This window comes from Quercus robur, chromosome 3 (genome assembly GCF_932294415.1).
Source record: "Quercus robur chromosome 3, dhQueRobu3.1, whole genome shotgun sequence".
NCBI classification, from domain to species: domain Eukaryota; kingdom Viridiplantae; phylum Streptophyta; class Magnoliopsida; order Fagales; family Fagaceae; genus Quercus; species Quercus robur.
Window position 1 is genome coordinate 9,336,541 of NC_065536.1, and position 12,095 is coordinate 9,348,635.

General features: G+C 35.4%; 2 protein-coding genes across 2 annotated transcripts in view; one reads left to right on the forward strand and one right to left on the reverse strand.

Annotated features, from left to right (window-relative positions):
* Window positions 1-4,182, forward strand: part of LOC126716961 (receptor-like protein 43) — a 49,202-nt gene extending 45,020 nt beyond the window's left edge. Inside the window, exon 2 of the mRNA XM_050418036.1 lies at window positions 3,943-4,182. Within this exon, the coding sequence (XP_050273993.1) occupies window positions 3,943-4,103 (161 nt within the window). The 3' untranslated portion in view covers window positions 4,104-4,182. The remainder of the gene's footprint in view (window positions 1-3,942) is intronic.
* Window positions 1-11,801, reverse strand: part of LOC126716960 (uncharacterized) — a 153,720-nt gene extending 141,919 nt beyond the window's left edge. The window contains exon 1 of the mRNA XM_050418033.1: window positions 11,642-11,801. Within this exon, the coding sequence (XP_050273990.1) occupies window positions 11,642-11,746 (105 nt within the window). The 5' untranslated portion in view covers window positions 11,747-11,801. The remainder of the gene's footprint in view (window positions 1-11,641) is intronic.
* Between the last annotated feature and the right edge of the window lie 294 nt (window positions 11,802-12,095).

The following is a 12,095-nucleotide window of genomic DNA, read 5'->3' on the forward strand; positions in this document are numbered from 1 at the left end:
TTTGTAGTCCTCCTCAGCCTTCTTCATTTTTCTTATAGCAGCCTTGGCCACCCTTGTGTACTCACCCGATTTCTCCAAGAGTGAGTTATAATTCTCTTGAAGAGTTGCTGTGCTTTCTTCTTCTTCAGCTTCTGATTCTTCAGCAATTCCTAGTGAGTCATCATCACTATGTTCTCCAAGGTCTTGAACAAGCAAATTCAACTCATCCGAAGACTCAACATGAGCAATAGTCATGAAAGCTGAATAGTTCCCCTCTCCATCACAGCTCTCTTCAGATTCTGAGTCAGATGAGTCTGAGTCACTCAAGGTCGTGGCATACACTTTGCCTTTCGATTTCAAATAATTCGGACATTCCTTCTTGAAGTGTCCATGCCCGTTGCATTCAAAACAAGTGACACCTTGTGTGGATTGGGATTCTTTTCCATCTTTCTTTTTGAAATCCCTCTTCTCCCTTCCAGAATTTTGGAATTTTCTCTTATCATCAAATTTTCCATTATTTTTGAATTTCAAAAACTTTCTGAAATTTTTAACAAGATAGACTACATCTTTGTCAACCACATCTTCTCCCGATGAGTCTTGATCTTCCACCTTCTCATTAATGGTCTTTAGAGCAAGGGATTTACTCTTCCGTTGATTTGGCAGCGACATCTCATAAGTCTGCAGAGAACCAACCAGCTCCTGTACTTTGATGTCGTCAAGATCCTTACTCTCTTCAATGGCTGTCACTTTAGCACGAAAACTTTCCGGCAATGATCGAAGGATCTTCCTTACAATCTTTGAGTCCTCTGTTTTCTCCCCCAAGTTAAACTTACTGACAACCACCTCATTTAGCTTCCCATAGAAAGAGTCAAAAGACTCATCCTCACTCATCTTGAGCTCCTCAAACCGAGTGGTCAGCATTTGTAACTTGGTATCTTTCACTTTCTTCGTGCCTTCATAAGTTGTTTCCAGAATTTCCCATGCTTCTTTGGCAATGGTAATGTGAGAAATCCTGTGAAATTCATCTGGAGACACACCATAGAAAATAGCATTTAGAGCTTTACTGTTAGCATTAGATGCCGCAAGGGCTGCCTTATCCCATGTGGATTTGGCTGCCTCAGGTTTTGTCCAACCAATCTCAACAGCATCCCAAACAGATTCATCAATAGAACATAAAAAGGCTCTCATGCGAACCTTCCAAAAGGCATAATTACTACCATCAAAATATGGAGGTGCATTTAGGGATTGAGACCTATCCATCTCAAAAGGGAGTCAAGGATCACACAATGGTAATGAAACCAACAACAGTGTACCCGCTCTGATACCAATTGAAAGTTCAAAAACGTATACAAAAACACTTTTGAACGTTTAGACCCCCAAAAACCAACTTAACCAACACAAGCAATATGTCAAACAACTAGTGTGCGGAAACTTAACATATGCTATAATATGAAATTGGTTATAAACTATCTAAGCCATAACAATATAAAACCACAGCAGATAATGTAAAGGCAGAGATAGAGAGGAAGGAAGATGCAAACACAGAGATAACACCCGATGTGTTATCGAAGAGGAAACCGAAGACCTCGGCGAAAAACCTCTCCGCCGCCCTCCAAGCGGTAATCAATCCATTAGAAAATACAGTTGGGATACAAGGACAGCAATAGACCCTCCAAGCCTAATCTACCCAGTGCACCTAAGCCCTCCAAGCTTCTTGCTCCAACGAGGTTGCGCCGAACCTTTTTCTTTTCTAGACCGTAGCATCAACCAATGAAAATTGGCTCCTTCCTAACTGCTTCCCAGAACTCCAAACGACTGTCTCACAGAGATGATAATGGTGAGAACCAGGTTTGGTATAATGCCTCTCAAGGATTTGACAATGGAGAGGAAGAGAGTGAGGGAATTTGAAGAGACTCTAAGGTATAGATTGTGGGTAAAACAATCTGGTTTTTCTTTAGGGTTTCTCTCTCAAAATTCTCTCTGGAAGCTCTCTTTCAATCGTGGGTTAAAGGGGTATTTATACTGGAGTGGAGAGGAATGTGAAACGTCAGGTTTTTCCAAAACAGGGGTGGCTCGCGGCTTGACCTCGCGGCTTGACCAAGTCGCGAGATCCAGTCGCGAGTTAACCGTATGGCCAGTTGTCCTGTTTTGTCCTGTAGTGCTCCAGCTAGCATGACTGTTCATCTTCCAACATGCTTGGCACGTGTGCAGCTTCTGGCGGGTTGCACCCGCGAGTCCCAGCTGCGACACTCTGTTTTCTTGCACACTCTTGAGCAATCTTCACTCTATCTCACTCACTACCCTTACAACAAACCCACCTAAATACAGGGTTACTAAATGCTGAATTACAAGCAAATTTGGCACGGAATAAAGCCAATTAGATGGTTGAATAAATTCAACCTTACACTTGCCAATCTGACTCAATTAACTTCGTTGAGCCTTTCTTTTAATTTATTAGGAGGCCCAATTCCAGTCACAATTTTTGAACTCAAAAAACTTAGACTTCTTAACCTTTACTCAAATAATCTGAGTGGCATTGTCACTCTAGACATGGTCCTTAAGCCCAAATATTTAGCTTCACTGCTTCTATCAATGAACAATATATCATTTCTTACCAATACCAATACAAATACTTCCCAAAATAAATTTGAGGTTTTAGGATTGGCTTCATGCAACTTGAGGCATTTCCCAGATTTCCTACGTGAGCAAGACCAGTTGCAATGGCTCGACCTATCCTACAACAATATTCATGGCCAAATACCTAAATGGGTATGGAACACAAGTAAGGAAACTTTGTTGATTGTAAACTTCTCTCACAACTTTTTAACTAGCTTTGACCAGCATATGGACAATTTTCCATGGCCTCAACTACAGGTTTTGGACCTGAGGTCCAATATGCTACAAGCACTACCCCAAATTCCACCACCATCTACCTTAGTTTACTTGGTCGCTGACAACATGCTCCAAGGAGAAATTTCACCATTGATATGTAACATTAGTGCTCTTTATTCCCTTGATTTGTCCAATAACAACTTCAGGGGCATACTTCCTAATTGTTTGAGCAAGTTCAGCAGGTCTTTGACCATATTGAATCTTCGAGGCAACAACTTTCATGGCATAATTCCTAAACTTTGTGTAAAGAGAAGTAGAATGAAGATGATTGACTTGAGCGAAAATGAATTTGAGGGGGTTCTTCCAAGATCATTATCAAATTGCAAAATGCTAGAGATTCTAAATCTTGGAAGCAATCAACTCATTGATGTTTTTCCCTCTTGGTTGGGTACACTTCTGGAACTCAGGGTATTAATTCTGCGACGTAATGGACTTTATGGTGTAGTGGGTAGTCCTACAACCATCTTTGCATCCCCCAAGTTGCACGTTCTTGATCTTTCCTCAAATAAATTTACCGGTAAGTTGCCATTTGAATATTTTCAAAGTTGGAATTATATGAAGAAAATTAATGCAAATAACTTCACATATATGCTAGAATTTACAAGTATTCAATCATGTGGTTTTACTGTGTTCCAATATTACCCTTACTCAATCACAATAACAAGCAAAGGCAGGAAATGATGTATTCAAAGATCATAGAAGTCTTCGCAGCTATTGATCTCTCAAGCAACGAATTCAGTGGAAAGGTTTCAGAATTTATTGGGAATCTAAATGGCCTCCAATTGCTCAACCTTTCCAACAACAACCTCACTGGTCATATCCCACTGTCACTAGGAGACTTGACAACACTTGAGTCGTTTGACCTTTCTCAAAACAAGCTCTTGGGACGAATACCTTGGCAACTAACACAACTCACTTTCCTCGAATCATTTAATGTCTCGCATAACCAACTCACAGGGCTTATACCTCATGGTAATCAATTTGATACATTTGAGAATAGTTCATTTGCTGGAAATTTAGGATTATGTGGAAAGCCATTATCAAAGAAATGTGAAAATCATGAGCAAGCACCTCTACCCTCTTCAGGCATTAAAGAAGTTCAAGACTCTTGGTTTCACATTGAATTTGATTGGAAAATAATCCTCCTGGGATATGTTAGTGGCCTTATAATCGGGGTGGTTGTTGGAAACGTTGTGATTGAGAAGATGCAATGTTGGTTTGTAAGAACTTGAAGAAGGCAACTTAAAAGGTGAAGGCATTCATACGGGTTTGAATCTGTCATGATGTGCTTCAAAGAATTTGATCTCTGTATTTGCATGTAGCACTTTTTTTACTTTCTACCTTTCTTTTTTCCTGAGTTTCCTTGTCCTCTTTTCTTTTACATATAACTTTTTGTCTTTCACTTGTTTTCTCTTTTCTTGTTGTAAAGACGTTGTTACTACCGTATTTCCCACTCTCTTAAGAATATTTCTTTTACCAATTAAAATATCGTTTCCAAGCACAAAGATCTATATAGAAGCATTGATTAGGGTCATTTGCCTCAATTTTTTTTGTAAAATCTCGTGAGGCCCACACATTGGTAGAACTCACAAACTACCAGTGTCTCACTGCATACACTTGAGAGTTGATATACATGAGACCCTCTTGAGAAGAGATTGTAAGTTAGGTTTCCTCGTCAAGGATGTCAATACCGTACCGGAGGCCGTACCGGTTTGGCTACCGGTACGATATATTTCGGATACCGGTCAATACTGGTGTACCGTTTCGGGTTTACCGCTATTTTATATATATATATATATATGTATGTATGTGTTTGTATATATATATATATATATATATATATATATATTATAATAAATATAAAAGTTTACCATAAAACATTTCCTCAATTCAAAACTAATTATTCATGGTTTTAAACTTTAGTATCAATTAAAAGGGAAATAAAATAAAATAAAATAAAATAAAATAAAAAGCTTAAAAGTTACCATTGCATACTAAAAAAACAAATAATACTAATAAGTTAATGCAAATAAGTTACCATTCTTTCCTAACAAAAATTCAAAAATTACAAAACTTAAAAAAAAAAAAAAAAATTTCTGTACCGGCCGGTATTGCCCGGTATTGGCCGGTACGGCCGGTATTTTTACCGGTACGAAACGTAGGGATTAATCGTACCGGATCACTGGCCGGTACGGTATATTCCGGCCGGTACGGTACGGTATCAACAACACTGTTCCTCATAGGCTTTGTAAATGGGCCTAAAGGTGTAATTTTAATGGGTTAGTCCTCCCTAATTGCCTCTCCCCATATAAATCACATAATAGTGAGCGTTATTTGAATGAAATCAGTCTTTGGGTTGTGAAACGAAAAGGAAAATAATAGGTGGCGAGATAATCTTTTTTTTTTTTTTTTTTTTAAAAGATAGAATTCTACTCTAATATAATATAAGTGTATATGTGTGTGAAGCTGCCTCTTGGGGACTTGAAACTCGGCTCTTGCTCCCCATATCCCATAAAAACTTATACTTGTAGAGTGACCATCGCCACTGTTTTCAAACTCGAACTGGAAAAACTGGGAACTGGATTGAAATCCGATTTTTTAAGCATAGAGAACCGGGCATATGTGGCAATTCCATGAACCCCTAAAACCGGGGTTGGACCGCAGGGTTCATGCAGAACTGGTGGCATGAACCATGAGGTCCAACCCCTTAGCAATTTTTTTTTTTTTTAAATTTTTATAAAAACAACTTAACACAATTTTATTCTACTTAATTAAAGTATCCATCTCTTACAAGGAATAAAAAAAAAAAAATTATAATTAAAACCGTTCAAAGATATTCAACTTTACTTCAAAAATTAATCATGAATTTTAATGTTTTCATGGTTATTATTTTATTTTATTTATTTTTTATTTAATTATTAAATATATACTTGAAAATCATTAAATTTCCCTCACATATATAGATATATTAGTCAATTTTTCTAGTTTTATAAATTTAATATCTATATTTAGGCTTTAATTAATTATTAAATTAATTATGACATCATCAAGGTTCGACCCTAGTTCAACCTCGGTTTGATCTAGAAATCTTGAATCTCTCCCTTTTACGGTTCAATGAACGGTCTGGGTTTCAAAACCTTGCCACCAAGGGTGTGCGGTGGTGGTGGCGAGATAATCTTACTTTGTATCTTTTAGATTAATTCATTTAAGTGGAATCATTGCTTATCCTTTATTATGTCTTCCTTGGGTGGATTTCTTATGGTGGTGAACTAATTAGAATGGAAAATTCCAGGTAGTTTTAAGCAAAATGTAATGGAATTAATTACAATGGTAAAATCAAGAAAAATTAATATTTTAATAAAATGTAGTATAAAATAGATAATCTGATGTGGGATGTTTTGAAAAATACTAAAATAGACAGGAAGATTTGCACGAGCAAATTCAAATTCTCTTATTTGCCATCTATTTTTTTCTTATTGCTGAAAGCTCCTAAGCCAAAAATGACGAGCTCATGAAGTTCAACGTATCTAGAAGAAAGCTAATCAATGTGTAAACCAAGTGTCTATAAACACGAGTCTTTTGCTAATATAAAGCTTCCCGTTTCCAGTGGGAAACAAAGACAAAAGTTAGACAAGAAGGTTCAAAGAGTCTTAGCTGACAATCATGTCTCTCTCCCTTTCAGTTGTCTCAGCCTTCCTATCCAGAGAGGATACAAAGTTAAGAAGTTATTATTTTTATCTTTTCGGACTGCTGAAATAATAAGTTAAGTTTTTAATGTTTCATCTCGGCCATTCATATGTATTAGGTGCAGTACAATATTCTATCAAATTTTCTGTTGGATTTAAGATTAACGTCAAGGGATTTAGAGGCGATATATATATAATTTGTTAGTTAGGGGAGGAAGAATTTGAACTCTATAAATCTCTGTTGAAAACATCAAGAGTGTTAATTGAGTTACAAGTAAAGTAGTCAATTTTGTACCGAATCGGCCAATTCAGTTGGTATTTGGCGTACCAGTACCAAACCAGAAAATAAACACAGTTGTTTCTAATGGTATAAATATGAACCATACCAAGTCATAAACAAGGTCGAAAAAAATAAACAGCTTCATTCTCACTCTTTCCTCCCATTGATGTCGACTTTCTGATCAATTTCTTAGCCTCTTGCCGGCATGGCCCCTCCCTTAAATTGTAAAACCTCCTTCTTCTTGTAACTCTAAATTGTAGAATTGGCATATCACTCCTCTCTCTTTCTCTCTCTCTCTTTTGGTTTCGAGTAACTCTCAAGCTTTTTTTTTGGTTGAACTATCAAGCTAATTTAAATAAATAAGTCTAGCGGCACAATAAAATTCATAAATATCAATGTGACAAATTTTTAATGATGGACTGTAAAATAATTTTAGTAGTAAGTTGATGCAAGATGTGGAAGCGTCACACGTTTGCTTCTAAAAATAATCTCGAATCCACGAGGGTTTCTTGGAATAGGAATTCAAAATTTTTTTTAATATTAAAAAAAAAAAAAAAAAAAACCTAACTTGGGAGTTATAATTGTTTTTAAGTAATTGAACTTGGCAGAGACAAGAAAAGCCCAAAACCAAACAAAAACAAACAGTGAAATTCAAAATTCTACCCTCAGCTAGAGCAATCTAACACTGAATTCCAAACGCACCTACTCATAACCCTCCAAAACCCCCAAATTCCCAAACACCGCCCATTCTCTCTCTCTCTCTCTGAGCAAAACCCCCCAAATTCCATGGTGAATAGTGTTACCTTGAACAAATATGATGGCATACATGGTATACAGTACAGGAACATGTATGCGGTGGATCACTTGCCATGGAATTAGGTTTAAATGGGATAGGCTTATTTAGCTTATATAAGTTACTTTATTTTAAATGAATATGACATCAGGTTTCAAGTGTAAAATTGGTTTCTCATTCATCTATTTCCCTTTTCCCTTCCCCTGGCAATTTGTGACCATTATCTAATTTATCCCATCAGGGAAAAAAAAATCCAATTTAGTAACACAACAACAATAATAATAATTAGGGAGGATGCAACTACATGTCCTATGTGTCTAGCAAACTGGGGTAGCATGTGAGACATTGAATTCTAAGAGAAGATATGTGTTTCCTCCTGCCTACTGGCGAAAAGAAAACTTGCTTTTGACAAACACGACAAATGGAATTTTCTTTTAAAGCATGAAGAAGCTAACAAAGATTGAAACTAAGATATCTAACACTAAGATTACAATTTTTTGAGATACAACACAAAATTAGGCTCCAATTATAGATTCTAATTAAATTTTATCTAAGTTTTGGCTTTTAATATATATAGATATAGATTATGGTTAAAATAAGGTTTATATCATAATTCTAAAAGCTAGGCCAAACATGGGTTTCGATTAGCTTAACTGGTAAAATTTCTGATTGTTGTATAAGAGATCTGGAGTTTAATCCCTGCTTACACCAAAAATTGATTAGTGTCTTGGTATTTTGGTTTGATAATAAAGAATTATTATCAGAAGTAGATGTCATAGGTTGAAACTCTATTAAAAAAAACCATGGTTTATATATAAGTAAGGATATAGAATCAAACCTGGAAACCAAATCTATAAATTTTCATAATAGAGTATTAAATTTTTAATCTCTCAAGGGTCAATTGAAACTTTCTGGTTGAATCTTCAATTTCTCTTGATTGGTTGTTGGAAGTCATGCGAGCAAGGTCTTCATACTTACACGATGAATAGATGCTTCAAAATTTCAACCTTTATATTGCCCCTACAGAGTACAATGTAAGAACCCAAATTACAATTAAATTTGTTATGAAATTAGCCAACACTAAAACTGATAACAAATTGCCCCCTTGGAAATTTTATGACAGAACACCCTAATATGGACTCAAGTACAAATGCAAGCCTATGAAAGACAATAAACTCGACTTACAGCTAAGCTAGAAACCGAGACATGATACTAGATGAAATACAAGACTTACCTGGAATTAAGAACAAACCCTATAAAAAAAATAATAAAAAAAAAACCTCCTTAAAATGAAATTCTGTTGTTTATCCTCCCCAAAAAATAAAACCCTCCTTAAACGCATCAAATACAGAATATAAAAGGAAATAAAATGATCAAGCATACAATAGTTGAACCACAGAACTTGACCATACACTAATAGTCCTGATTTGACTAAACTGATCAATCAATCAAGGGATTCATCATACAAACATGTTAATTAATCAAGCACAACATAGTAATTAAACTTAACATGCTCAACATTAAAAAATGGTTACGCAACTCAGCAAGAGTCAAACCAAAATACATAGAATTGAAACATAAAAAATGTTTAAAGATTAAAAAAGTACATCATGTTAACCGGTAACTCTCTAACATACAAAGAAATATTTCGTCTCCCTTAATATATAGTTACATACTCCCCTTAACCTGCATATTTGAAACAATCTAATCTAACTATCTCCCCTAAAGTTACTTTTCCTCCCCATGTCACTTTAGTAAATTGTGGATATATGGACCAAGTTTTGACATTGCTTTTATTTCCACTACTCATAATGTGTCAATTTAGTAAATTGTATGTTGGGCTCAACATTCCAAGTAATCCAATAGGTTTTCCTCATGCCTGCAAAATGTACAATATGAAATTGTTTCAAATCAATGTTTGAATCAAATAACCTACTAAGAAGATTGCATAATAAAAAAGTTGCATGTTACAGTTATCTAGTAACATTTCCATAGCACAAGAGATCATAAATCTAGAGCTTTCAAAAAGTTAGCCTAAAATCCAAATTTAGAATAGTCTTATCTAAATGAGAATAACTCATTCAAAAGCTACATGTTAAATGACTTCTGTAGGATGAAGATTTTTTGGAGGTAGCCACTGGAGATTAGGCTAAATACCTCTATGGTATATATTATCCTCCTAACTACATCACACATATATTTAGCTTCTCTGGTCTGAATGATCATCATGGGTTCATGGCCTCAGCAATAATTTTGGATTTTCTTCAAAATACCATTTGGCCAACTTACATATACTCCTTTTGTGATGTATGTTACAAAACAAAGAAGGGGATTTCTCTTACATTTTCCTATCCCGTATGGAAGAATATTGTTTTCAGAATCAAATAACATTTAGTACAAGCCCATCTTTTTTTCCGCAAACTAAATAAGACCTGTTGATTGTAGAAATGTTCAAAGACTAGAAGACATATAGATGGTACATTCAGCTACTCTATTTCTGATGTATTACAGTCATTCTAGTGACAGTGTTGGATACATCTCACAATAAATTTTTATTCTCAAAGGATATCTATAGAATACCATAAGATTATTTCATTCCTAACCTTTACCTCATTGCATTGCACATGGTAGAAATAAAACATATTCCTTGTAAAATAAAATAATATTCCAGCAAATATGACAATGACCACTATCATCGATGTCTAAGCACCAATCAATCTTACCATTCTACCCCAATCTACTGGGTCTGCATCACCCTATCCCTAATAAGTCCATAGGATTAGAAAAAAACAAGATATGTGAGAAAGTACTTTACCACTATAGCATTCCAACGCCCATTGCACTTTCGATGCATCAGGATCAGGCAACTTCACACTTGAATTATCAATACTTGCAATAGGTGTCCTAAGAAGAGAACAAATGGCCTGAAGATGTCAAGTCAGCAAGACTGATAAGTTGAAAAATCCCATTACAGTATCTAACATGGTTAAAGAAACCACCTTACCTTCAAAAGCACACTGCATTGGACTTGGTTACCAGAGACTGTATAGACATCAAAGAAATCAGGCTTAAATGTAATGGACTGATAAGCTGACCGCGATGAATTGAGAGTGTGAAAAGCAAACTGCAGGCAGAAAATAGTAACTACACAAATCAACTCAATTACTTAACACATGAATATGCAATATGGTACTTACAAATTATTAACTCATTTGTTACCCATCCTTATTTGCAGAAAACCAAAAGGGTAGTCCTAATTCTGCTAAAGTTTGATATAGTTGATGGAGATATTTCAGAAGGAAAATCCAACAAAACAAAACAAAAATTTCTAACCTCTTCTCATAACTTAAACTACATAAGACAAAAACCTCAAGCCCCCCACTCAGTTATAGCGAAATACTTCTGCATAACATGTTTGAGGAAATCTCTTGAATTTTCAGATACCCAAAAAAAAAAAAAAAAAAATTCAAGTCTAGGCTTCAGAGCTTTAATTTTTTGAATATATATATATATTTTCCATTTTCTTGCCAACCAAACAGAGCTTCACTTGTGAATTTCTCACTCATCAAGCATGATTCATATAAATCTAGTCAAACATAACTCCTCACACCCAATTCCAGAACTAATTAAATATTATTCTATGAAAGCCTATTTATGCCCTTTTTTCCCCTTCATTTTCATACCATCCAAACAGAGCTTCCACTCACTGATTTTCTCACCTATCAAAGCATGATTCATATAAATCAAATCAAACACAAATTCCTCACACCCAATTCCACAAATAACAAATAATTTTGATATAAACCCCATTTATATGCTCTTCTAAAACCCTAATTAAAATACACCAAATCCCTAATAATGAGTTACCAAATCAACATGAACACAGAGTAAACTATGTGAACAATTAAAAAAAGTATAAATAAGCTGATATGATTAATAAATCAAACAAACTGGATTAAATTTTTAAAAAAATTAATGATAATTTTAGTTATTTAATCATATATAATATACCTGAGAAGGAGAGGCTTGAATTGCTAGCTCGTTGCCTACACGTGCGAGGCACGTGATGCACCGAGCAAAGGTCTTGATTGCATTCCCGCTCAGACTCAGATCCATTTTCGTCTCTCTCTCTCTGAACTCTGAAGTGAGAGAGAGAAGGCGCGCTTTGGCGGGAAGGGAGAACTGAATTTGTAGTGGGATTGAATGGGGGCCGTCCACGTGGACTTATAGACGGTGTATTGATGGACCTGTTAAAAAGGGTCCTGGATAAGACCCATCCGAATTCGGTAAAAAAGAGCGGTTCTAGACCACAAACCATTTCGCAAGACAGTCTTTGAGTAGGTCTTTTATTTACATATGAATTTACAATTTTTTTCCTACCCCACTCACACCCAGTCACATCATAGTTGTGGCAAGAAGTTACAAAATAATTTATGATCTTAGATTTTTTAGAGGAAAAAAAATG